This window comes from Pseudorasbora parva, chromosome 5 (assembly GCF_024679245.1).
Source record: "Pseudorasbora parva isolate DD20220531a chromosome 5, ASM2467924v1, whole genome shotgun sequence".
Classification (NCBI taxonomy): Eukaryota; Metazoa; Chordata; class Actinopteri; order Cypriniformes; family Gobionidae; genus Pseudorasbora; species Pseudorasbora parva.
In genome coordinates, this window is record NC_090176.1 from 7,622,079 (window position 1) to 7,649,131 (window position 27,053).

The window sequence follows — 27,053 nt, forward strand, 5'->3', positions numbered from 1 at the left end:
AAACTCATTTAGACCAGACGTCTAGCTCTTCTATAGCTTTATTGGACCCAGTGTCTTCCTGCTCTAAAGCAATTCTTGGTACAGGTTTGAGGGGAAAAAACGTTCAGTGCAACACCTTTTCCTAGTCATAAACTGTTTTAGTTTTGTTTTTTGAAATATTTCCCTAACAATGAATCACTATTTTGTGTTCAGAATGAAAGAAAATGAGTCTTGTCGCAGATCATAACACCATATAATCTCATATCGCTGGTGTGCAAAATATCAGAAAATTGCGCCAACGAACTTGCAAATTATTTGTCAAAATTGGTCTTAAAAAGAATCATTTTTTCACAGTAAGTGCACGAGTCGAGTATTCAACAAAGCTTGTCTACACATAAATTCATGATACAGCACTGGAGGCAAAATAAGAGTCATAAAATAGAACAAAAAGGATTTTACTTATATAATTTAGACCTTTTTGACGATTCTAAAACACCAACAAAAGCTTCAACGGGAAATACACAAGTTTAGTTAGGAGAAATCCGAAATAAGAGATTGTACACATGATGTCCAATTTTAAAAAAAAAGAAATGAAAGGCACAGTAAATGATTACACGGGGCTGCATGAGGGTGAAGAGTGGGGTTTGCATGCATTATGGACATATATTTAAAGATCAGCAGATCACGGATTATATCCAAATTTTCTAGACATTATAGGATTTTTATGAGTAACTACTGACGCTGGATTTTACTGTGCAAAATACAAATCTGAATTCTCGGAACCTGAAAGAACCACTGGAAAATTGGTTTTAGAAATTGTTGTGAAATATATATATATAAGAATGCCAATTCAATCTCGAGTAACAAAAAAAAAAAGTGATGTCCTAATGCAAGCATATGCTAAAGGGACGCATTGGCTGCTGAGCTGAAGCTCGCTTTTTTCACTAAGGGTCTTTAATACTCCTCTCTCGGTTCATCTTCTTCATTTTCATTCTTCTGTTCTGAAACCAGATCTTAACCTGCCGCTCTGTTAAACTCAGGATCCGTGCGACTTCATAGCGCCGATCCCTCGTTAAATACATGTTATAGAGGAACTCCTTTTCCAATTCCAGTGTCTGATATTTTGTATACGGACAACGTTTCTTTCTTGTTGATCTCGCATGGATCCAGTTTGCAGCAGGGTTGCCTGAAAAGAAAGAAATAGGCTAAAGAAAGCATAATAATAATAATAATAGCCTAATAATAACAACAATGTAAAAAAACATAAGAGTCACTTCCACAAAAAAGGTCATGCCCATATCAGAAACCGAGCTTAATATTTAACCATTCAAATATTGTGTAATTGGTGTTAAACATTAGCGTTAATGCAATTATTTCTAAAGTTTTTCTTTTTTAATGGCCACTATGCCGATGAAGGCCAGTGGTAAGAGCCCGGACACTTTTATAGGTTTGTAAAACCTCCAGTTTAGGACAGTTCGACAGTTGTAAATCACAGGGCAATTCATTTTACTTACTTGGGTCAAGTTGTTGTTGTTGCTGTTTTTCGTCTTTAGCTTCGCCGTGGCTCGAAATCTCATCTGCGACTCTTTCTTCAGTAGTTTTCTCCACGGATACAGAGCTGCAGCTAAACTCGGGGACCACCGGCGTCTCCGCTTCAAACGCAGCGCTCTCAGTCCTTTTCGAGGAGGGTAAACTTTCAGTCTTTGTACCGCTGTGCCGACTGCTGGAGTGAAACCCCGATAAAGAGATATGGTTTGAAACTGGCTCTATCCAGGAGCGGACGTATCTGTTGTCAGAAAGATGGGTCTGGTGAACGTATGGATGGTAAATCCCGGACACAGCAGATGGTTGATGAACCGAGGACCAGGACGCAGGGAACACGGCTGACTTGGGAGCGAAGCTGCATGAAGAAAAGTCCGCGTTTTCCCCCACACCTGACGGCCTCGCTCCCGCGGGCGCGGCGTGTGAACCCTGGACATAGCGCGCTGCGTACACATCCTCCGTCTCGTGCCCCATTATAGAGTCCACATAATAGCTACTGAGGGCTGAACTAGTCGACATTTTTGGATCCCTTCGAACTCATATAAAACGTTACTCTGTTTCCGAAGCCTTGCCTCTGAACAATCATAGTATTTTTGCTGCCTTCATCTCCAGCGATTGGTTGCATGAATCACGTGATCATATTTACTAATACATAGAGTAGCCTAAATCAGTCCGCTGATAACGGTATGTTTGATTTTGTGTTAAAAAAACAAGACGTATTATTATCATCTCATCTAGCAGATTATCTGCATTCGTCATGCTTTAAAATATGTCTGTATCTCTTTTTTTAACAAGGTCAGATTAAATCACCCATTTATTTGCACTCACCATTACCTTAACAAACGATTCCAGCGGTGTAAAATCTTGCAAAAAATCGTCATAAGGTATGTCATACTCTAGCCTTGTAAAGTATTTTATAGAGTACCGAGTTGCAAGTCCTCGTAAAATAAATGTAATAACATGCTGTAAAACAACGAACCACCACCGCCTCGCAGATTCTCATATTTTATAAACGATCCTCGCTGCTTTAGTGTTAAGATCCTCGCAGGTTTCATGCTGACTGCATGGCGAGGTGTTGTAAGATTGACACAGGAAGTAACATTTGTATATTTTTGGTACTTATTCAAAGGAGAGTCATAGTATTTTATGTGTATCAATAAAAATTTTATGAGGTGCATTTGATTATGTATTAATGTTCCCTTAATAAAACAGACTCTTAGCATTTCAAAGTGTCTTGACCTATGTGTTTATCATTAAATAATAATAATAATAATAATAATAATAATAATAATAATAATAATAATAATAATAATAATAAAGCAATATTCGGATCTTATTAGTAGGCCTACGTCGAGAATTGAATAAAGTGGTAATAAAAAGCGGATGTTACTGTGTCACAATATAATCAAGATAATAGAAGTGTATATGCTATAAATAGAATAAATAATTTGTGTAAAAGGAGATTAAGTCAAGGGAAATATAAAATATAGACTAAACATTAGGCTATTTCATCTTAATTTGAGAAAATAACTAGTGTCAGGAAAACAACGAGGCTTAGCAGCCATTGAGAGCTCTGCCGTTACAATTTTGGACAAAATTACAATCTGTGTTCCCATCTGTGGTCACACACTTGTACACATCTGAGTGTGTGCCTACAGATGTATATGGCATTGTGTTTGTGTGTGTGTGTGCTCAAGTGGTCCATGCTAGAAATATATATTTTTAAACGCGTGGAAGAACGGTATTAAAACTCGGAAATAAGTACATCTGACCACTTTTAGACAAAAGGTTGTTTATGAATGTATGGGGCCAAATGAACTTCACATATAGCCTACCAAACCTCTTGGCTTCTGGTGTACTCCGAATGATGTTTGACGTATCATATTTTCGAAGATATTGACTTTGAAGTTTGTTAAGGTTATGGGTTCATTTTCGGATAATTTATTTTGTGGGTTTACAGAAATTAGAGACACTTTTTTTGTCCGAACATACCAGCCCATTTTTGGTAGTCGAAGCATACCACTTCGAATATTTTTGTTTTTGTTTTATAACAATAGGGCTAATAATTAACATAACTGTAGGCTGTAAAATAATCCAAAGTAACAGTGTACTAAAATAAAAAATATATGGCCATGCACAGAAAAGTATGGAAATGTCAGTTTTCTGTCTTCAAATAAAAGTCAATTGAAATTACTTTGCATTTGCAGATTTATCTGTGAATAAAAAATGATATCAAATTATCCATCTTTGTAATTTATCTGTGTGTGTGTGTGTGTGTGTGTGTGTGTGTGTGTGCTTGTTTTTGTGACATATCAGGACAAAAATGTGTATAATAACATGTGTATGACATAGGTATTACAGAAAATGGTGACATATCAGGACATTACCCCATGTCCCCACTTTTCAAAATGCTTATAAATCACACAGGAGGAGTTTTTTTGAAAAAGTTAAAATGCAGAATGTTTCCTGTGATGGGTAGGTTTAGGGATAGGGGCAGTGTAAGGGGATAGAAAGTACGATTTGTACAGTATAAAAACCATTACGCCTATGGAATGTCCCCACAATTCACAAAAACAAACATGTGTGTGTGTGTGTGTGTGTGTGTGTGTGTGTGTGTGTGTGTGTGTGTGTGTGTGTGTGTGTGTGTGTGTGTGTGTGTGTGTGTCTGTGATGATACATGGTCTTGATTAAGCTGTGGTTTAGAAACGCTGTACCAAATATTACACCAAAACACTATCATGACATTATCAATTTATTAGTCCACTGACCACATGCCACAAACATGCACTTATACAGACATATTTAAACATCTATTATACAGAAATCTTTAAACGCAATTATTTCAGATAAATGTACGTTTTCATTGGAGAGAGAACGAGAGACGTTTACTTTCGAATGTGCTTTCATGTCCAAAGTCATGACTTTTTGGCGCCACATTTTTGCTCCGTTCCCGCTAAAATGAAACAGCTTGGAACGGCCAGTTTCGATCATCTTCTTTTATAAATTAAGACCTTACACCACTTTAATACCCTGTGAAATAGTGGAACTACACAAGGCTTCACATTTCAAATGCAATGTAGCAACAAATGACAAGGATTAGCAACGATCACAACATTGGAAGGTGAAAGTAGCCAAAACAATGCGTACTGCCCTCATGTCATCATTACACAGGAGAGCATGGACTGACCGAAATGAGGGGGGTAAGTTTCTGATCTGCAGTGGTTTGTCTGCTCACGAAAAAGTGAGGTTGGACGTAAGTTCACGGATGCGATTTTCTCTACTCATCTTCTTGAGTTTCATCCTGCGGTTTTGGAACCAGATTTTCACTTGTCTGTCAGTCAGGTTGACGCTTTTGCTTATCTCTAGACGGCGCTCCCGAGTCAGGTACATGTTGAATAAAAACTCTTTTTCTAATTCCAAGGTTTGGTGTTTTGTGTACGGGCATCTTTTTTTCCGTCCACTCTTCGCGGTCAACCAGTTGCTCGTCGGTGTGTCGTTTTTGGATTCTGCAAAAACAAAAAGACAGCATCAAGCAAACAACCAAGCACACGGGGGAAATTACGGTTATTCATTTGTGTTATTGTTCCATGAATAATCTTTAACATTAATGGAACCCTTCCATCCCACGAAAGGTGATCCTTATGGTGGATAGGGTTTCTTTAGACTAAATCAAAATGTTCTGAACAGCAAGAAAAACATGTTTCGTTTAAGAACTGATCACTAAATAATTTTAAAAAATGGCTATTTTATGGAACCCTTCTGGAACAGTTACATTTGTAAGAATGTGTTTCTTTCTGCATGAAAAAATAGACGTGCATATGCGTATCATAATTAAATATCTGCAGATTATTAGAAGTAACCCACGAGTCCAGATATCTATAAGTGCATGTGGCCTCGTTTGGTCGTTCGGCACACAATGACCCCCGGTGTTTACCAGTATTCAAGTGTTGACCATATGTCTACAACGTGATTTTATTGAAATATGTTGAATGTTTTGTATCTGTTGCATTTGGTTAACACGCGACCTTGTCTTATTTTTTATTTTTGTTCAAGCTATTACCTCATGTAATAACCAATGCACTTGCAGTTTTCATATTTAATATAGCCTATATACTGCACCAGAAATTGTATTTGAGCTGTACTCAGTCAGAAGGTATCAAATGAATATTATTTTATTCATCAAAAGAATATTCATTCTCGTGCTGAATGGATGAAGTCGCAAGTCTATTTCACCAAGGCTCATCTTATATTGACCAAAGAAGAATGTCAAGTCACTTGCAACAAAAGGTATTTGATGTTAACGCGCCCTCGCAGCGCCGTTTCCTGTTCGGGCTTTTACTGCAACCTGAGAAAGACTCCCATTAAACATTACGACTTTCGGGTTGTTTGTGTTTTATATTGGGTTTTATGATGCTAGAGCGTTCTCGTTACACCAAGACGCGATTAATCCGTTTATTGTACCCACCTTTGCCTTCTCTGTGTGGCAATTCAGGGCTGGAGACAGACGCCTCAGTTGAGCAATGCTTCTCCTCCAGCGTGCTGACTTTAGGCTCAGGACTTTGTGGCGGGGAAGAGCTCCTGGTGTCCCGGTCGAGCGGAAGCTTCTTTTCCACCTCGACAAAGGGCGTTGACTGCGCCTTTGGAGTCACTCTGTTCAGCTGCATTAACGTGGAGTTTGGGCTCATCGTCTCGTTGTCATAGTCCGGGTTTTTCGCCGTCGCATACGTTTGACTGAGTCTAAAATATCCAGGGACCGGAATCTCGGGACTCTCAACGGAACATGGCTCGGGGATCAGGTTGGAGTACGCGGGTATCTCAGACGAACTGACCTTTGCTCTCTTGTCGGAGTACATACAACAGTTAGTCTCTTCTTTTATGCTTTGTGAAAATGTGCAGGTGGGCATCTGGTTGAGCGGTTGCTCTAATCGGCAGGACCTGCTCGGATCTGCCCAGTTATCTGTCTGAGGTATGTACGAGTGGACGTTCATGCCCATGTTTTGGTGGTTTACTTCCCCCCGTTTGCCAAGAGACGGCAGGAGTCCACAGGTTTGCATTCCATAGGTTCCCATTTCTGCAGTGGCTGGCATGTACATGTTACTGCTGGAATAAAAATCTGTCCTGCACGCGCCAATCAAGGAATCTACCAAAAACGTGTTTGCAGCAGGAGAGCTGTTGGGGAAGGACATTTTGGAGAGTTTCTTTTTTAAGAAGCAGAGAAGTGTCCTCTGTAAGCTGACATATCTAGCAAAACAATCCCTGTATATCCCAGCGAGTCTCTCTGCAACCACATGACACTCTCACCAATGAAATTTGAAAATGGCCTTGAGACGCAGGCTCTTCCCCGTCACGTGGGCGCACTGACACATGATTTGAAGTTTCAGACGTGGTCAACAGCGACACCTAGAACAAGGACTTGAAATTGGTTCCAAGACCAAGCCGAAATGACGCTGGTAAAGCAATTTTTAAGATAACATAAAATCAAGGCTTGGACTCATATCTAGGCCTGCTGTAAAACAAAGAGCAAGAACAAGGAAATCAAATGATAACATTTAGCAAAGTCTGTTTACTAAACCTTTGTATTCCAACTCAAGGTCATGATAGGAAATGCCTGAAGATACTGCAGAAGGAATTTCTCATAGTTCACGAGGCGAAATGCAGAAGAGAAAGAGCCGGCCGACGCCTGCCTAAACACAAAACTGTGATTCTTCCTTTCAATGTTTGTTTTTTATCATGATTTATGTTTCATTCGACACAAATGATTCTGCCTGTCCCGCAGATCTTTTTGTCGGACGCCACAATGAAATTCAAATGTTATTACTATGTAATAATTAATGTAATACCTTGTTTTTGTTTGTTTTCTAAATAAAATAAAATAAAATAAACCTTTTAGGCCCACTTGTTAAATCATAGCCAGTCCGTGTATTTTATGACATTATTTAAATTATCATTATAAGGATTTGGGGTATACGTTTATATATATATATATATATATATATATATATATATATATATATATATATATATATATATATATATATATATATATATATATATATATATATATAGCCTATATATATATATATATATATATATATATATATATATATATATATATATATATATATATATATATATATTAGCAAAAGCAAAATAAAGAGCGCAAGTCAAAGGTTTAAACAACCATTCTGTTTTGTCCAATTATTGCAGCTCTTTCATTATGTACAGAGTGTATTATTATGTTTTTGTACCATTTTAGATATTATGTATCATTTTTTATATTTATAGCGTTGCAAACGCTTTTAAAAATTGGCTTTGAAAATACGTACATCTTCACTCAGGCATAACATGCAATAGGCCAGTGCATCATTATAAAATGATTGGGGACTTTATTGTAGACTGTAATATTCGCTATAAATAAATATGCACATGTTTGCAGAATTTAAATGCACTTATAAAGGGTATCATATTATCTCTGCTTCAGAACTGGATGCAATGAAAATGCGCAAGAATAGTTAAATGTTATCTTTATATGCCGTTGAATTATTGCCATTGTGCTTGTTAAATGTGTATATTGTCACAAACCAATAATATTGTCGTAATCTAGGCTACATTAACCACTAAAATATAAAATTAGCTATAAGCAGTCATGAACTTTGTCATAGAAATACTGATTTTAGGTAAACAATGGCGCACGGTTTCTTTATATCATTTTGATAAAGCATAAATGACAAAAACGGACGCGCTACATCGGTAGGTTTCCTAGACTGATGTTAATAGTCTTAAAAACAGGAAACACTGTCAGACCTCCCAGATAAATAATAAATAAAAACTAAATATATAAGAATGGGCTGGCATCTGAAAACAGACATAAACACTAAGCACAAGCAGGCCTACACAATTTTCATAATACGAAGTATAGCGTTTATTATAAAACGTCAAATTATTAAACTATGCTAAATGCATAAATTATTTATTTTCTGAAATTATAGGCAAATATATTTACTCTAAATAACGTATCACATTTTTGGTTAATTCGTTTGATGGTTTAATATATTAAAATAATAAAAATGCGTGCACAGTTAAATGCATTTCTTAAATAAGACCGTATCCGTCTACCGTATCATTGGAGATATTAGGAATATTTAATTGAACTCTTTTTATTGTACACACAAGCCTGCCGTCTTCCTGCGAACTGCAGGATATAAAATATAAAGCTAAAAGATGGTCGAACCCTTACAAAATCTGTCTGCCAAAGTCGATCGCAATAATTGCTAAATTAAGGAAAACAAAACTAATTAATAATAATAATAATAATAATAATAATAATAATAATAATAATAATAATAATAATAATAATAATAATGTTCTGTTGATGTATTATCTCTTTATCGAACGGGATTCTTAAAAAAAATGTGGGTCCATAAAAAGGCCCACTAACCTTGAGACTATACGAATTAAAATAGCCTAATAATAATAATAATAAATTCTTCTGAAATTGTCTCCCCAACCGTGCAGAGAAATATATCCTCCGTACGCCACTAAAATATGTTTTCCCGGCTTTCAGGTTATTTGGAAAATATAATGCAACGGGGTAAATCTAATTAAGAATAGTGAATAGCAATAATAACATACGGGTGTAAAAACATTAAATTAGGCTACCACATAGCTCGGCTCAAGATCATAGTCATTGTTTTTGAGGACCACATGGATCACACACAGCAGCAGGTCCGATCACTGCTGTAAGCTCGCCCTCTCGTGGCTTCAAGCAGTAGCAACAAAAAGTAAATAAATAAAGGGTTTAAGGGACTGTTATTACTGACAATGTAGCCTATTGTAAAACACACAACAATGCTATGGTAAATTGTTGTACTATAAAGAGAAATATGGAAATTACTGTAGCCTACATATAGCCTACGGCTGAGCTATTTAGGAAACAAAATTAGCATTGAGTTTGCCTCCTGTCAATTTCACAGTCCACAGAGGTAACCTCTTTTTAAAAAAGGGATTAGGCGAAAACTATCTTCTTTTGGGAGCTATTGGTTATTTAAGCACCATCTTAAGAAACGTAAACGCTCTGAAACGTAAACAGTGTAGACTATAATACGGCATTATTGCCCTTTCCTTTGTGAGAGAAAAACATTATGGATGATTTGATGTGGTTGTGTTGTATGGTTTTATTTTACAAAGGATTCGACCAGGCTAATCGGCGCCTATGTGGAGTTGCCTGTTATTAACCTATAGCCCAGTACGAGGTAACAGTATGGAGGCCTTTGAAGGCAGATCAGTGGGCTTGAGGGGATGCAGCAGCCATATTGGGACATGCTGCACTGCGGCGGCTCTGAGAGGGCGTAGTTTTTCAAAGAGAACCGCAAAAAGGCGCCTTTACTTATTCAAAAAGGTTAAGGGTGACGACCTTGACATTACAGAAGTTCAAATACAATATTTGATTCGACGTTTTGAGTTGATGACGAAATCAAACTTTGTAAACCACTGTGATCAAGCCGGTTACTGTAAGTGTCCACGTGCTCCATTTGACGTAAACAGCCCAATAAGCGTGTAGAAAAGGGGTGATGTCTAATGCCTAGTAGTAGAAGTTAAATCCGAAGACAAGGCCTCTTTTGTAACATAACACGTATTAATAGATTTTCACTCTTATCTGTTCACATAGCACTTTCTAGACAGGAAAAAAAAAAGAGAAAACATCTGCACCCTTTGTGTTTCAGGGCAAAGTCACAGTTGAAGTGGACAGAGGGTCCAATAGCCCCAATTTAATTTACTGCCCAGGGTTTATTGTACTGTCTAGACTGCTCAAGGTTTAGTAAATAGCCTTAGTGTAAAACAACATACAAGGAAAGGAATTAGCCAAAGACTTATAAAAGTTCTCATTGGAAATTGCTCTCTCGCCATCTCACGTTCCTTCTTCCGCTATGATAATTGAAAACAACATTCATCTGAAAAATAGTATAGGCCTAAAATTTTGAAATGCAACCTTAAAAATGCATTATTTTGCTGACTAGAATACGCGCACTACCATACACACAAGAGGCGTCACAGCAATTAATAAAAATCTGCAAATAACTTGCTGAATATTTATTTAATACATAGATACATTACATGCTTCAAACGAATAAATGCATACACAGTTCTAACTTAATGTAATTACGTATTGATTTTGATGTTACCAATAGCATTTGTTGCTTACGCAGTGTGGATTGTTTAATGCATTTCGATGAACAATGCCAAAATACAATAAATAAATAGAAATACAAAGCTACTGCATTTCAATGGAATTAACACAGAGTATGAAGAGATTGTCGAGGTACCTATGTTCCTGATCATTTCGCTCACTGCGGATACATTGTTGTAGATAATTTGTGCAGAATTTAAATTGCAGATAAAATGTTTTTTGATAGCAAGTATTTTGCATAGTAAAATACAGAGCTGACGTGAAAATAAGTCATGTGTCCGAGGAGTGGGTGATGTCCGACAATCATGAACGAACAGAATAGCCATCTCTCCCGAAGCGGCCAGTATCTCTCAGAACAATGGGTTTCCAGTGAAATACTGGAGACGATCTCGGTTCAGCTTTTTCTCTTTCATCCTTCGGTTCTGGAACCAAATCTTCACTTGACGGTCTGTGAGACTGAGCATTCTCGACAACTGCAGACGTTTCTCTTTGTTTATGTACACATTGAAAAAGAATTCTCGTTCAAGTTCTCGGATCTGGTATTTCGAATATGGGCATCTCTTTTTTCTGGACTTTGTTGCACCTACAAATAGAAACGCAACTTGATTACATTGCAATGAATTTGAACTCTAACTGCAGATGGCATTACAAGTCAAAGTCTATCCGACACTTCAGATACTAGCTTAATGCCTCGTTTGTTTTCACACAAAACTATTGCTCAATTCACAGTGAGACAAAGCACTCGGAAGAAAGAAAGTTTGTATACATGGGCAGTACAACGACACACACACTGCTACATTAATTATACACATGCACGCAAACGGCCCACACTCGCACACACACACACACACACACACACACACACACACACACACATTTCACATCCAAACGCACGCACGCGCACATGCACGAATAACCCGTATAGGTGTGTTTTCACTTCGATTAAAGTGTTTCGATTTTAAGTTAAAATATTTTGTAATAGGCCAAACTTTTCTAAGATAGGTCTGAGAAAGTGGTCTTTCTCGATTCGCATCGCGACGATCATTTCAGTCTTTATAACAGTTCATAAACTAAATGTTTTGTGTATGATCCGACTAAAGCGCCTTCCCCATAGTAAATATTTTTTACGACTGCAAAGAGAATCTTACAAGCTATATAAAAACTTTTGCATGCTTATAAAGCGGCACATAAAAGCTGTAGGGCAGACTGAAGCGCTGTTAAACGCGTGAACCTACTTGAGCCGTTGTTCTTGTCTTCGTCGCAGGTTGATATTGAGGACTCGTCCTCCATGGTTTCTGTGGGGTCTTGTTTGGGCTGCTCGGCGCGATCTGTAGGCACATTACATGCAGCATCTCCGGGGACACTATCTGGCTTTTGTTCGGACTGTTCAGGGTTGGGCTTCTCCGAGTTAGCAGTCTCAAAAAACTGATCAAATCCTTGTGGAAGTACCCCATTTCGGCCGACGTTGCCGAAGAAATTGCACGAGGAGTTATTACCACCGTGATGATGGCTATACATGGAATCGTTTTTGAAAATAATTTCCGCTCTGTTTGTTGACTGTAGGTGCATTATCTCCTCCGTTGAATAGTACGAAGCGTAATTGCCCCTGTAATGCCATTTGCTCGGATGATCCAGTCCATAGTCCCTGAAAGTCACTTCACGAACAGGTTGGACTTGCGCTATGTTGGAAGAATAGGGGAAATTTACTTGGCACGACGTTGTTTGTGGTAAAAACGATGAGACCGACGAGAAGTCGTGAACATAGTACGGTAAATACATATTAGATGCACAGTTGCCGCGATCATCGTAGTCGGTCATTGCTCGCTTTAGCCTTAGAGAGGAAAAATCGTCAGCTTGACTGTTAAACTTTGCCCATCTATTGCACCATATGCGCGCGGATAGGACTCGCGAGGAAGAAAAAATCGGAAACGTACGCTGACGTGCAATTCATCTTGATCGATTCTTGAGGTAATTGTGTCATGTGATCCGGTAAAAAAAAAAAAAAAAAAAAAAAAAAAAAAAAAAAAATTACCATATATCAATATCAGTCATTAAGTGAGCGACTCATAGGTAACCGCATGAGGCAGGTCATTGGTTGCCTACATTTTGAAACTCCCATGTTGATTCCCCCGTGTGTATTGCAAGGCATTAGTAAACAATCACAGAAATACCACCTAAAAAAGACCTTAATCACAACGTTATGCAATGCATTTTAAATGTAAAACATTAAGTTGTATTATTCAATTGCTTTATTTGAATATTTTCCTAGTTTTCCCAACCGTGTAGCCTACCCTCACGGCCGAAAGAAAACTTTGACTATGAAGCAAAATTGCAATGTTTTAGTCTCTCTCCCTATTCCCGGAAATTGAGAATCCCAAGCCTTATACGATGAAAACGCACGGTGCTGTTTGTGCTGTTATAAGAATTGCTGCATTTCTTTTCTTAACCTGAAATATTGTATTTTACTAAAATTCTTGGAAACTTAATGTCTAGGCTACATACGAGACAGGAAATAATGAAAAAGAAGAAAATAAGTAGGAAAACAAATTTGGGGGGTGACAGAAACCAACAGAATCGTAATGCAAGTCACCAAATATAGTTATTGGTTGTGATGCAGCGAAAACACATTTTCTGTTTATTCTACACAGTCTATAGTGAAAGTACACATTTAGCCACGAGAATGTTTCTTTTTCCAAAAACAAAACAAGGCAATATATAATAAAAGGTAGCCTAATAGCAGTTAGAAACTGTACCTTTCTGTTTTAGCCTGGAGTAAAATCAGCATTTAGTCCGATCATGTATTCCAGTAGTAAAGCGAACACAGTTATCAAATGGAAGAGAAGATTCACACTGCCAAGTACAAAACAACTGTTCTGGCTTTGAACGTCTGTGGTCTGAGACAAAGCGCAGCCGGCAATCACCAATAACCGTCAGCCAAATCATTTTATTGCACAGACAAAAGGATGTGCTAGTTTCCTGGGTGGATGTAAATAGTGACTGCTACAATCCTACCGAGAGACTATCAAACCGTTTTTACCAGGTTTTTATTTTAATTTTATTTTTTCTCCAGATATCTGCATGTCTTATGAGACACATGCCTGGCTTTGTTACGCTTATAAAACAACCCACGTTCTTTATTTATTTTTGTACAGCCTGGTGTATTTTAAATCTGTTTATTTTAAAATCTTGTAACATGCCAAGCGACCTAAAGACCATAAGGTTATTTGATTTTAGCACAGCTGGTGAAGTCGGAACTTAATATAGGCTAAATTAGGCCTACGTTTAAATTCAATTTGCACGCTACCATTCCACAAGAAGCATCTTATTTAATTTTCACAGATTTAAAATAAATATCATTGTTCGTAAATAGAAAGTGAGCTGTGTCGCTAAGGGAGGGCTTTCTTAACGAAGAAAGAGTATCTTGTGCGATCCACACTTGAGACTTTTTCATTTGTTGCTTTTTTATTCTGTGTAGGACCCAAAGTGTTAGAGCCCAATAAAATATAAATCTGTAGATGTCCAAAGATTATTTGATTGGATTGAATAAAATATTGGTATAAGTGTCTTTTATAGTAATTCTGTATTGTAGTTATTTTTTTATTTAATTTATTTTGTATTATTGTTATTATTATTTAAAAGTCTATTTTCTTTAATGTATGTTGCTTGTTATGTCTGTGTCTCTAAATGGACAATGAGTCTGAAATAAAAGTTGATGATGATGATGATGATGAAAACAATCGCAATAATATGTAGCTAACTTTGTTAATTGTAGCTGTTAAGTGTTAGCGCATCAAAAAAGCTCTGCCGCGAGGTTTGGCCTTAAATGAGAGTCCGGATTTTTATTTTATTTTTATATGCAAAGTATTGTTAGTAGAAAGAAAGTCAGTGAAGAAAGCCACTAACTTGACCTTAACTTTGTATTGGCGCCCCCAGTTTCTAGCGGTCGCTGAATGTCTGGCAGAGCTCTCAGGAAAACCCACTCCGCTTGTTTCTCTCTTCTTCAGGCTTTAACTCATCACTTTTAGAGGAATTATCCAGACGAATAACTTGGATCAAAAACGTTCCTTTGTATTATTGATTGGTTGATTGGTTCAGTCATGTATTCATTCATTCATTGATCGGTATAGATAATACTTATTTTATTTTAAAATAATGATAATAGGCCTACTTGATATTAATAAAAATACAAATACCCGTGGTTATAGTTTACTAGGAAAATATGTAGGCACATACTATAAACAGATATTTATTTATATAGCTATTCATTTACTCATTACCACTACTGTTTTTTTTTTCAAACTATTCTCACATCCTAAATTATTAATCAGGATTTTAATTTCAGACCTATAATTGTACCACATTGTTTACCAATATTCCTTATAATCAGAAAGTGAAGTATATAGAAAACATTTAGGGGGATGGAATATGTGCACTAAAAAGGTGGAATTGCAAAGTATAGGCCTAATGAGATTATCAATATGTCCTCGTGTCACAGGTTTACCGTGCTGGTATTAATATATAGGCTACCTTTTCGTATTTTGGTATAGGATCGTTTTGTCTACGTATATCATGCAACTAAACATTATACTTATAACTCTATCTCCGTATACTCTCTTTTCAAATTATTCCGATGATTAATCAGCAAGTTAATTTGTAGAAATATAATTTGCCGCAATTGAATTTATTTCTAAAAGCAAGCAAAAAAGAGCTACATTTATATTGCGTAAGTCTACATTTAAATTTAAATACTGTTAAAAGGAATGGTTTGGTCGTACACTTTCCTTTTACATATATACTCTTAATCCATAAACTACAGCACTTAGTTTTCTTTTTCAATACCGAGTTTAATTCGGGTATATATATATATATATATATATATATATATATATATATATATATATATATATATATATATACAGAAGAAAGATCGAACTTGAGCTTGGACTTTATTAGCACATTTTAGAATAACCCACTGAATTAAAACAGACATATTGCACAAGAATGCAGAAGTTTAATATAATGCAGAATTTACAGAACACTTACACAACAGTTTTGATCAAAAAAGAACCAAAAGTGAAATGTATGTTTGCAGAACGGGATTTATCCCAGTTATTAGAAAGGTTGGACCGTCTGAAAAAGTAAGACTCCCAGTTAGATGTTAGCTGCCCAGTGTAGTTTTATATGTCGTCATGAATTCAATACACACGTGTCTACTCTACATTTGCTTCTGTTCTAAACTACAACGCAATCTTTTTAGGCAATACAAAGCAAGCTAACATTACATCTTTGGAACCTTTGGTTTTCCACAAAAACATACACCAGACACATACAAATGCTGCGACTCAATCAGCCAAATAAATATCCATATATCCAGCTTGAATATTAAATTACATTTCATTGGTGCTCGGAAGAACTTTTTTTCCAAATTTGGTGGACTTGCAGGAAAAGTCTCTTGTATGAATGATGTCTCCACCAAAAAAAAAAAAAAAAAAAAAAAAAAAAAAAAAAAAAAAACCTTGCTGGAAGAAAAACAATCTTAGTATATGGTGAAGGTATGATCGCGCATCATAAGTCTTTTTTTCTTCATCCTGCGATTCTGAAACCAGATTTTCACTTGCTGATCACTCAGTTCCAATCTGTCCGAAAGCTCCTTTCGTTTCTGCCGGTTTATAAATTCATTTATCATAAATTCGTTCTCCAACTCATTCAACTGTAGCTTCGTGTAAGGTTTTCTCTTTTTTCTTGATCTCACCTGTGAGGGACACCATGGTAGTCCTGGGGAGGAGAAGAAGAAACTATTAGTCATAATTCATATGTTTCTGAATCAGTATTTTCATCTAAAGACAAGCACAACTCTTCAAACCGCGGGTCATTTCAAATGCTAACCCCATGGAGCATGTGGCATCAGACAGTATTGTCTGAAAACAAACTAGGTCTGGAAATTCAAAAGTGGCACATTCACGACTGGTCAAAGCAAACATCTCACACAATAAGCAAACATTGAAATCAAGGTCACAGAATGCCATCTATAGGCAGGGTCAAGGAAGAAGTGGCGTACCATCGGAGAAGGCTGACCTAATGGTCTGGGAGCTCAGTGATGGTTGGACTGGAGAGTTGGAGCTGACAGACCCATCGGTCACTGGCTGCTCAATGGAGTTCAGTTCAATCTGCTGTCGCCTGTCCGAGTTTGAAACTTCAGTGCTGACAGAGCTCTGCTCTCCTGCGTAAGCTGCATTAGGTCGACATGGCTCCTCTGATTTGTGGCTGACATCTTGGAAGTAGTACCTCCCGGATTCCTCCAGTGAGCCCTTTTTGTGACTGTTGAGGCTAGCGCTCACAGCGGCTGGATTGCTAAAAATCGGCTGAGAGTAGCCACTGTAGGCGCGGCTCTGGGCCGGAGTAGTGCACGCATTTGGAGAACTCCACGGGAGCGAGCACACCTCACTTCGACCGTAGGACATCTGCGGAAGCCCTGATAGATGGACTCCATTGCCTCGCAGGTTCTGGAGGTACAGGGAGTCGGGAGAGTGAAAATTCAAAAGGGGAGCAACATAGCTAGAACTAAGAAGATTGTGCTCGCACATTTCTGACGAGCTCGCCCGAACGCTCCTTAAACCCGTTTTTAGTTACTCCTAAAGAATACGAGCAAGGTAATTGTTGATTTGTTAATGCACCGTCACGTGATATGCAAAGCAAAAGGTTTAGCCACGCCCATGTGGCGGTAGTGCTGCAAAGTCAGAATGAAAAGCATATGAAATAAACTGCTCTTTGGCCTTAACGAATTTATTCATTGTCTGATTATTTAAAATGCATTTTGCTTTGCTGTAAAAGGCAGTACAGGTTAAAGCACGCTGCACTGTTTTTTTCAAATATATAGCCTTTTGTAAAAACCACAAATAACACATTTGAGGTCTCTAAAATATCTCACATGACCATAGCTTTGATTAACAATTGAGATTTGTGCCACTTTCAGTCAAGACTATATTTATTAGTAACTTTAAATAATCCAGCATACAATAATGAACATCTGCTTCTAAACAATGTATATTATAAAAAAAAAAGTGCTGTACAAATACATTTTCAGTTGTTAATAATTTAATTTCGTCTAAAAATGCGGTGGATTAACATACAGACAGACAGACAGACAGACAGACAGACAGACAGACAGACACTCCACGTAATAAATGATGAAATGGCAACATGGACTTTCGAAAGACCTGCGTTTGTGTTTTAGTTCGTAACTTCCACATGTTCTTTATGTGTAGACATAATGATCACAACTTGTAATTACTACTTTAATGAGACCAATGCCTCAAAATTAATACATGATGCAGCAAATGGCATGGTTTGAATTATCAAAACTGTACATTTCTGACACATGGAAACACAGTCATCTCTGATAATAGATCACTCTGAATTGTATTTTCCGAAAAGATTTGTTATAACGAGATTGTAAAAGGCGCTATGCAAATAAATGTGAATTAAACACGGGGATAATTAGCACTTTGAGATTTTCTTTAAAATGTAAAGTGCTTTATAAATAAAATGTATTTATTATTATTATTATTATTATTATTATTAGCCTATTATTATCATTATTATAATTATTATTATTATTATTATTATTATTATTATTATTATTATTATTATTAAATATGGCTTATATATAGGGCTTATAATGCATGTAAAAGTCTATAGTTTTTAGTTTGAAAGGCCATCTGTAGACATTGCTCACATACGTGTGTACACATTTTTGGTATAAACGAAAAACGTTTTGATAAGTTCTACGTTTTATAAGACATATCATTTTAAACGTGGATACGTTATTATACCAGTCACATATGAAAGTACTGGTATAATTGTCTCTTTAAAATGTTTTTTATTCCATGTATTTTTATTTTATTTTTTATTGTTTTTGTGTGTGTGTTGGTTGTTTCCTCTCTAAGACCTGGAAATAAAGTTGAATTGTGCTAAATAGCTAAGCTACTAATTCAATTGTTTTTATTATTTCGTTTTTGGCTGGCTGATATCTAAATTCATTAAAAATATATTGAGGGAAAAAATTAAGTCGATTGTATTTACCTTGGTCTTGAGATGCCGAGCAAGAAATGAAATGATCGGATAATCTTTGTTGACGGTTTCTCAAATTGTAGTGTAGGTCTGGGTATGCAAGTCATATTTAATCTTACCCATAGGTTTATCCAGATGATCCAAAACACATTTTTAAAGAAAGTGCAGATACGCAGGGACAGGCAAAAAGACTATTGTAAACATCAGGCAGTTTCCGGAAAGAGTGCAGACAGTACAACCTCCCACCGTTTACGAGTCTAATACGCATGAACACCTTTAAAACTAGATTGCTTTAGACTGTTTCACATTCTGTCGCGTGTTGACAACACAGAACTCTCCCCCGTTCAACCTTCAAAACACATTTACATGAAAAGTATATGGTAGTAGTAGTGCAGATTCCACATCAGTATAGTTCAAGGTCAAAGTCCAGACGCAGATTTACCAATAACAAGTCCAAGTGCATTTAATTAGTCAGAAAAAAATAATAATACAAAAAAGGTCACAAACAAGGTTTGACAGTAGCCTATTTAATGTAAAATGTGTCCTAAATGACCACGCAGATACTCTCGTTTTAACAGCTGAAATCAGCATGACTGAGAACTGAAAAGTTTAAGTGCCGTCGTTGTTAAACCTTTTGTGCGAATCCGCCAAACAGCTCGACAAAACGTAAAACGGTTCCGATGAATTGTCATTATTGTGCTGGGAGCCCTCAGCCCTCCGAGGGAAGCGCTTTCTGTGTTTTTTTTCCCCCACTTGTGACAGATTAACTGTATATTACATATTTATTCAAAACTCACAGCACCATCATCTCCTTTGAAGATCCAGCTGTTGAAATAATTCTCAAAACGCTGTGTTTTCTTTGAATACAAAGGTTCATTTTTGAATTTTAAATGGTCTAATGCAAGGCACATGCTGACCGATAGATGGCGACGCAGCTTCATGAATTTGTGGCTAGTATACTTCATAAGCCCTATAGCAGTCAAGGTTTAGTCTGACAATGTGTCTCAAGGTCACTGGGAAGACTCCGTTTCAAAAGAAGATAACAGTATCTTTTAAAAAATATAATTCTATTTAAAAGGCAGCTAGTTTGTGTTGTTATTTTTCGGCTAATTGTGTCTTTTTTGCTTTTCGAAGAAAAAAGGACAAATTCTTGCTTTTCAAGCAATTAATAAAATAACAACTTAATTTGTTAGCTGCTCAATCAAACATTGCCTGTGAGTCTGATTATAATATTTTACGAGTAAAGACTGCTTAGCTTAATATTCCAACTAATAGTCTTCTTTAATCTTCAAGTAAACTCATTTGGACACCATTGCAAGTCTCAACAGTTGTGAAATCCGCGCTATTATGAATATCAATCCTATTCTGAGATGCATTAGTTATAGGCTACTCAAAGTAGGCAACGTACAATTGGTCTGCTGTCAAACACTGAATAGACTAGCGCTTTTCGGCAAATGCTGCAAAATGAATGAAGTGTAACTGAGAGTAAACAAAACAAAATGCATGAATTTATCGCCGATCCATAAAAAAAGAAAGAAAGAAACCGGAAATATAAATGAATTGTGTTATTAACGCTTTATTTGGTGCTATGGAAAACCATGGCCGTACTGTTAAAATGTAAGAGGGATAAAGAGGACATCGAAAGGATTGTTTTATCCTTTTTATTTACGTCAGTGTTACATTCTGGGTTACAAAAAAAAAAACCTCGGGTCATATAAACAACTATAGGCTACACAGTCTGCTCTTTTAGAAAGCATGGAAAGAATATTCTGGAATAAAGCGTAGAAATTAGGCTAGTACCCTACTGCTACATAATGACAAAAACGGTTTAACAATATTTCAGTTATTTTCAATAGTAACTGCTATTTTATCATTTTAAAAATCTGAAACTAGGCTACTGAAATTCATTGACCATCACTTTTCCAGCAAACCATTTGAACTTTATGTAGCCTATATACCTTTAAACATTTCAAGAAGATATAAATAATAGCCCTTACTATAAAAAAGACCAAGGAGATAATCTCTTATAAGTAAATCAGCCATTGCACTCTTAGAAGAAAAGGTTCTATTGGCGCTACGTATTTGGAACCCTTAAACGGTTATATATAGAAGTATAGTTGAGTATACTCCAAAGACTATGCTAAAATGGTTCTATAATGACAAGAAAGAACCCTTTTGGCACTTAAAAAGGGTTCTATATAGAACACTGCACAAAAAATGCATTTATATCTTAGCAAAAACTCTTTTAATTTTGAGTTATTTCCCCCCCAAATAAGACAATTACTTTTGCTTGTCTAGTAAATGCTTCTTGTTTTAAGAATGTTTAGATGTTTGGACTAGAAACATGACAAAAATACTACGTAAGAAAAGCATTTTTTGCAGTGAACCTTTTAGGGGTTCCAACTACGTAGCTCCGATAGAACCTTTTAAGGTTCTATATAGAACCTTTTCTTCTAAGAGTGTAGGCTATGTATCAATCTTTAACAGGGTTACAATTCTTTTAGGTCATTCGGTCTCTTCTTATCCTTGACTCGGCGGTTTTGAAACCATATAGTTATTTGTCTTTCAGACAGGTTGGTGGAAGAAGCGACCCGCCGTCTCTTCTCTTTAGTAATGAACTTCGTGTTGGTGAATTCACGCTCGAGTTCTTCCAGCTGCAGTTTGGTGTAAGGAACCCGTTTCTTTTTCCCGCGCTGACAGAATGAACCCGCGGTCCCCTCTGAGGAAATAAAAAACACTTTAATCAAGCAAGACCTTTTTATTTTTCCAAGATAAACGATGATGGGTTACACTTTGTGTCATTGTTACAGTCGTATTATTATTTATTGCAGACACGACGGGTTCATATAACACATCAAAAAGTACAAAAAAATATAAGATACAAAGGAGATATGTGTGTGTGTGTGTGTGTGTGTGTGTGTGTGTGTGTGTGTGTGTGTGTGTGTGTGTGTGTGTGTGTGTGTATGTGTGTTTCACTACAGAGTAATATTACAACGTGTACTTATAGGATTAGGGTTTCTCGTGCACATGACACGCACTTTATAACGTGTTATATGCACGTACCCCTCACCACTAAACCTATCCAATGGGGTGATAAAGCATGTAAAAACTAATTTTGGCGTATAACTCGCACGATAAATAGGCTACAATATACATACACATTTCATGAGAATATGTTGGGTTGCATGTAATCGTGCCTACAAATGACACTGTAAAAAAAAATGGAGTTACCCAATGATATCACATTTAAACTCGGGATTTTTTTTTAAATTCTAAAATAACGCCTTTATTTGAACGGGACATTTTTATTTCTGTCTTTACTCATTTCAGATAAGCGCGATAAATCTGTGCTTCTGGTTTTAAGGATTTATTTATTTAATTAGCCTATCTTAATACTGATTTTGACATTTAACAGGGTGGTGCTAAAGCGTAGAAATAACATGTTTAAATTGAAGCTTTTAATGAACACAAGATGACAAAATCTCTTCAATCAGAGAATTAGTGCATGATGTGTGACTCTTTAATGTGTCCAGAAAAAAAGCTCTTTATACCCAACTAATGAAGAGAGGCGAGGAGTGATTCACAGAGCAGAAGTCAAGTCTTACCTGCCAGTGATGGTTTCCAGATATGCGGACTCTGCGTCTGGTCTTTGGAGCAATAAAGTTGACTGCTGCGATTGTTTGACCAGTTGCATGGCCGGTGGTCTTCCATTGTCAAAGTCTCATGTCTGGGATCTCCGGTCAATGCTCTATGAAGTATAGGTAAATCAATATAGGCAGGGATTCCTGGGTAGGAATAACCTTGGTAAAGAGCGAACTCTTTCAGCCAGCTGGAGGCATCTCCAGAATAATCCAGGGGTTTACTGGCAGACTGTCCATTCGCGTTTTGTTTCACAACACCAGACGGAAACACTGCGTTCTGTGGTACTTTGCAGCCATAACAACTGTTTCCGAAATTACATCCATAAGTGACTGAGGAACTTGTGCCGATTTGGTCTGAAAAAGAACCGTAAGGAGTAAGAGTCTCGGAGCTTCTAGAAGACGGGTTGGAAGAGAACAGCGGAGTTCCTGACGCAGACCGGCTGGAGTGCGACCTGAAGGCGGACGGGTAAAAACTTCCAAACTCCTCACCCAAACCCCCAAGTACTTCCATTTTACTCGCACACAGTGTATGATTTGTAATTTAACTCATCGTCTGTTATGGATTATGTTAGCGGGGAACAATATCCGTTGACAGTTAAGCTTTTATGTTTATTTTACGGACTAATCACATATAGGTCAGATAACCTAGTGCCTGATTGGATAGTTTTTTAACCATGTGACATGCAAACGGATCAGCTGAACTTGGACTACACCACACCTCAGTTGTCTACGAGTAAGCCTGATTTAAGATGCATTTAAAATATATATATATTAAATAACATTTAAGACTAATTTTCTTCTATGTTTATGCACAATGTTTTATACAGGCTATCTGAAGTCTATTGAATTACAATCAAAAGCTTACTTACGCAGCACATCAGTGGAAAAGTGTATAGATAGATAGATAGATAGATAGATAGATAGATAGATAGATAGATAGATAGATAGATAGATAGATAGATAGATAGATAGATAGATAGATAGATAGATAGATAGATAGATAGATAGATAGATAGATAGATAGATAGAATTACAGTTTAATTAAAATAACTTTTCTGTCATCATATTTTAAAATGTATATTGGCATGTATAAATGTTTATGTAGGGTATATGATGGCAAAGCTGAATTTTCAGCAGCCAATAGGCTAGTCTTCTTCAGTGTCACGTGATCTTTTAAAATGCCGATTTAGTGAACTGAAAGAACTCATTATTATAATCAATGTTAAAGCTGTTTTTTTTTGGGGGGGGGGGGGGGCATGGTTCATTTTCTTCAAGATACTTTGATAAATAGAAAGTTCAAAGTATTAAATGTCTTGATTAATTTATTGTGTCTTTGCTAAATAAAACTATTTTTTTAACTTACTGATCTTATTGATAAGTCATAATTTGACGAATATCAGAAATTGCTGCTGTAATAATATCAGTTAATTTGATATATAGAAAACAAGGTGTGTCACGCATCTTTTAGAGAGGTAAGGTGTAGAGTCAATCTCACTGCGGATACATCAACCATTTAAAAATAAAGAAATAAATGAAATGAATGGGGAAAATCTGTAAATTATTCGCATTTTCGTACCTGCGAGGATCTAAGGGTTTAGTGTCGAGTGTAGAAACTCCAGAACTTTATTTTGTTCTCTACACTGCAAAAGTGTTAGTGTTTTTTTTTATTTTATTTTTATTTTTTTTATTAATAATTTACTTGAGCATTGCTTTTGGAGATATTGTGAGCGGGTGCAGTTGTGAAACACCCGTGAGTTGCTCAAAAGCACAATTAGAGCTGGAAGGGATAAAGAAAACCTTTTTTTTTCTGTAGTGCCCTCACAAGAAGGACAGAACATACCCTTCACAGCGATTAGTAAATAGCCTACTCTGTGCTCTGGGATATTCGTACATACAATCTCGCACTGTAGGCTGCATGCTGCCCGACGCGTGAACACTGACGTCTCATCCAAAATTCTGGTTTAGGCCTAAAGAAATGAGAATTTGGAGGAATTTGACATTTCCTCTTTTCCATTATAGGCCATAAAAGCAGATCACATGCAGCGCTCGCCTTGAAGTGCGGAAGTCATGTGGCCTGTCTTTATAGTGCCCGGTTTATGTTGTGTGCGTTTATTGTAGCTAGCTATGTGGGCACTCAAGTATTTTGTGTGTGTGTGTGTGTGTGTGTGTGTGTGTGTGTGTGTGTGTGTGTGTGTGTGTGTGTGTGTGTGTGTGTGTGTGTGTGTGTGTGTGTGTGTGTGTGTGTGTGTGTGTGTGCCATGCCATTTTCGCCAAAATGTCATGCTATAAAAGATGAAGTGCTTCGCACAAGGCTATTGGCTAACTCAACGACAAATGCTCACTATAGCGTGACCAGGGGTGCGTTTCCCGAAAGCATCGTTAGCCAACTATGGTCGCAAGTTCCGTCGTTATCAACGTAGTTCAACGATTCAGTGTTTCCCGAAACCATAGTTCTAACGAACATTCGCAAAATGCATCGCAAACTTGTGTCGTTTGAACGACATCTCTCCACCTGTGGTTAGAGGCATAGTTCGTCGTTATTGTGCTGTGTCGACGTCATTGATTGCGCCGCACCTGGGCTGTGTTCTCTTCAGAGTTATCGACCCTGTGCCCTATTCAGAAGATTTCACCATCCACTTTGACTGATTTAAAAGACTTAATATTGTGGTTTAAGTTTATCACATAAATCGCCTTTTTATTATTATTACAAATTCAGTTTTAAACTATGCACTGTAAACAATTATTTAGAAAAAAAGTTACCTGGTTGCCTTAAAATTTTGAGTTCATTGAAATTGAAATTTTGAGTTAATCCAACGAACATTTTTAGAAATTCAACAACCTTTATTAAAATATTATTAAAAGATTTTGTAAGCATATTGGGTAATTGTGTGTGTTTTATTTCTGATGACGCAGTGAAACATGACAAATAGTGCTATTTTCATGATTTATTAATTTTTTTTATGTGGTTCAGATACAAAAATATTTTGAGTTTCTATTTATTAAACAAATTTCCTTCATTGTATCAACTCAAATTTTTAATTTCAATAAACTCAAAATTTTAAGGCAACCAGGTTACTTACTTGTTTAAGTTAAACCAACAACAAAAAATATTTTTTACAGTGTATAGAAGCGTGGCCTTCACGATTATTCTCCCTTCGAAGTGCCCTCTCAAAGCATTAATCTTGCCAATGAGTGATTTAAATTTTTTTTTTTTACAAAATTAGAATATAGAATACTCTCTACATATGTGTTTGTGTGTGAATATATATATATATATATATATATATAGAGAGAGAGAGAGAGAGAGAGAGAGAGAGAGAGAGAGAGAGAGAGAGAGAGTATACACTGTTTGCAAAAGTTTTTTTTATGTTGTTAAGTGTTCATTTAATACATATCGACAAAGAAACCAAATATTTAACTCAAATTATGTCACATTAAACAAATGGTTTAAAGTGCAGTGGTGGCTGGATGCTGCACAGGTGACAGGACGTATGGGCGAAGAGGACATGTCTCCAGCAGACAGCTATAACCAAAGCCATGCACCCTCTTCAGACACCTGCAAACTGCAGAAGTGGCCCACACTAAAGAGTCATGTGTACTTCTATCACCCACCCATTAGGCCATCACCCACCACCTCCATACATTTCCAACAGCATAATAATGCAGTGTAGCTAACAACTGAATTTAAAGCATTCTTATTGCCCTCTGAAGATGATGTGAAGGGCCAGACTGGAGAGGGTCTGATGTTGGAGGCCTGGACTTTGAAGGCAAAGGCCTGGTTAATGCACATGAATCCATATCTCCAAGGATCCTTCCATTGCACCAGGCCCCAGGATGGCCAAAACTGTGTCTACCTCTGTAGGGACAGGAGGAACTGAACTGATACCCCATCAGTTTTGTTTGCTTCCCTCTTTCGTGCCACAGCCCTCTGTTTTGTCACACTTGCAAAGTCCTTCCACTTATTCCTGACTTTGTCTGGGATTTGTCCATCTCCATAGCTAGCATCCTTTATTTTTTAAGTGATTTCTGCCCAGATTTTATTTTTGTCAGCATTTGTAATGCTATTTTTCAGCTTTGAACTTTACTGGACTTTATTATTTTCCACAACCTTCTCGAAAAGAACTGCAATTTCAAGCATTGAAAATTAGGGGTTTTGTGTCATTTTCATTAACACGTCAGAATGGCAAGAAGACAAAAATTGGAAAGATTGAGCAAAATAGGCAATCCACAACAGTACATCACAGGTTTTCAAAACCCATCTTTTTTCAATTGTGGTTAAGTAGCCTATCAATATTACATAAGAAATAGTATTTATCTGAAATTGTGAAATTATTGACATTGAGATCAGAAAAGAGCACATTTTTAACTCTGTGTGTGTATAATGTATTGCAGAACAAACAAATCATTCGTTGTTACTCGACTCCTAGGTAACGTCATTTCAAAAGCGTAATTCGAGTCGAAGAAAAGAGAAAATAAAACCAAATTAATGTAGGTGGCATTGTGTGCTCATGTCTCCAGTCAGCCATTAGATCGAAGAAGAAGAAGAACGCCCTACCCTGACAAGGCAGACCCACATCCAGATGTTTGGTCTGGAAACTCACCATTGGCAGCTCAATCCGAGGGGCGGATAAACG

General features: G+C 36.8%; 5 protein-coding genes across 5 annotated transcripts; all 5 read right to left on the reverse strand.

The window, feature by feature from the left end:
* Window positions 1-460: 460 nt before the first annotated feature.
* On the reverse strand, window positions 461-2,068 carry hoxd9a (homeobox D9a). Its single transcript, XM_067444889.1, has 2 exons — window positions 1,494-2,068; window positions 461-1,165 (listed from the first exon to the last, which is right to left on the reverse strand). The coding sequence occupies exons 1-2, from the start codon at window positions 2,038-2,040 to the stop codon at window positions 924-926; spliced, it is 789 nt and encodes a 262-aa protein (XP_067300990.1). The 5' UTR covers window positions 2,041-2,068; the 3' UTR covers window positions 461-923.
* Window positions 2,069-4,287: 2,219 nt separating this feature from the next.
* hoxd10a (homeobox D10a) lies at window positions 4,288-6,847 on the reverse strand. The gene is made up of 2 exons (XM_067444890.1): window positions 5,987-6,847; window positions 4,288-5,027 (listed from the first exon to the last, which is right to left on the reverse strand). The coding sequence occupies exons 1-2, from the start codon at window positions 6,705-6,707 to the stop codon at window positions 4,753-4,755; spliced, it is 996 nt and encodes a 331-aa protein (XP_067300991.1). The 5' UTR covers window positions 6,708-6,847; the 3' UTR covers window positions 4,288-4,752.
* A 3,985-nt stretch (window positions 6,848-10,832) lies between these two features.
* Window positions 10,833-12,526, reverse strand: hoxd11a (homeobox D11a). The gene is made up of 2 exons (XM_067444891.1): window positions 11,944-12,526; window positions 10,833-11,291 (listed from the first exon to the last, which is right to left on the reverse strand). Exons 1-2 carry the CDS (start codon window positions 12,524-12,526, stop codon window positions 11,059-11,061), a joined length of 816 nt encoding a protein of 271 aa, XP_067300992.1. The 3' UTR covers window positions 10,833-11,058.
* A 3,718-nt stretch (window positions 12,527-16,244) lies between these two features.
* Window positions 16,245-17,292, reverse strand: hoxd12a (homeobox D12a). The gene is made up of 2 exons (XM_067444892.1): window positions 16,767-17,292; window positions 16,245-16,483 (listed from the first exon to the last, which is right to left on the reverse strand). The coding sequence occupies exons 1-2, from the start codon at window positions 17,290-17,292 to the stop codon at window positions 16,245-16,247; spliced, it is 765 nt and encodes a 254-aa protein (XP_067300993.1).
* A 3,975-nt stretch (window positions 17,293-21,267) lies between these two features.
* Window positions 21,268-22,930, reverse strand: hoxd13a (homeobox D13a). The gene is made up of 2 exons (XM_067444775.1): window positions 22,384-22,930; window positions 21,268-21,497 (listed from the first exon to the last, which is right to left on the reverse strand). The coding sequence occupies exons 1-2, from the start codon at window positions 22,928-22,930 to the stop codon at window positions 21,268-21,270; spliced, it is 777 nt and encodes a 258-aa protein (XP_067300876.1).
* Window positions 22,931-27,053: the final 4,123 nt, after the last annotated feature.

Bases quoted from the DNA above. Each gene is read 5' to 3' on its own strand.
- hoxd10a (XM_067444890.1), bottom strand. From the start codon at position 6,707: ATGTCCTTCCCCAACAGCTCTCCTGCTGCAAACACGTTTTTGGTAGAT. The intron at 5,028-5,986 runs GTGGGTACAATA...TTGTTTTTGCAG, and splicing joins GCCACACAGAGAAGGCAAAG to AATCCAAAAACGACACACCG.
- hoxd9a (XM_067444889.1), bottom strand. From the start codon at position 2,040: ATGTCGACTAGTTCAGCCCTCAGTAGCTATTATGTGGACTCTATAATG. The intron at 1,166-1,493 runs GTAAGTAAAATG...CTTTCTTTTCAG, and splicing joins ACAACAACAACTTGACCCAA to GCAACCCTGCTGCAAACTGG.
- hoxd13a (XM_067444775.1), bottom strand. From the start codon at position 22,930: ATGGAAGTACTTGGGGGTTTGGGTGAGGAGTTTGGAAGTTTTTACCCG. The intron at 21,498-22,383 runs GTAAGACTTGAC...TTATTTCCTCAG, and splicing joins CTGGAAACCATCACTGGCAG to AGGGGACCGCGGGTTCATTC.
- hoxd12a (XM_067444892.1), bottom strand. From the start codon at position 17,292: ATGTGCGAGCACAATCTTCTTAGTTCTAGCTATGTTGCTCCCCTTTTG. The intron at 16,484-16,766 runs GTACGCCACTTC...TCTCCTCCCCAG, and splicing joins TAGGTCAGCCTTCTCCGATG to GACTACCATGGTGTCCCTCA.
- hoxd11a (XM_067444891.1), bottom strand. From the start codon at position 12,526: ATGACCGACTACGATGATCGCGGCAACTGTGCATCTAATATGTATTTA. The intron at 11,292-11,943 runs GTAGGTTCACGC...TTCTATTTGTAG, and splicing joins AGACAAGAACAACGGCTCAA to GTGCAACAAAGTCCAGAAAA.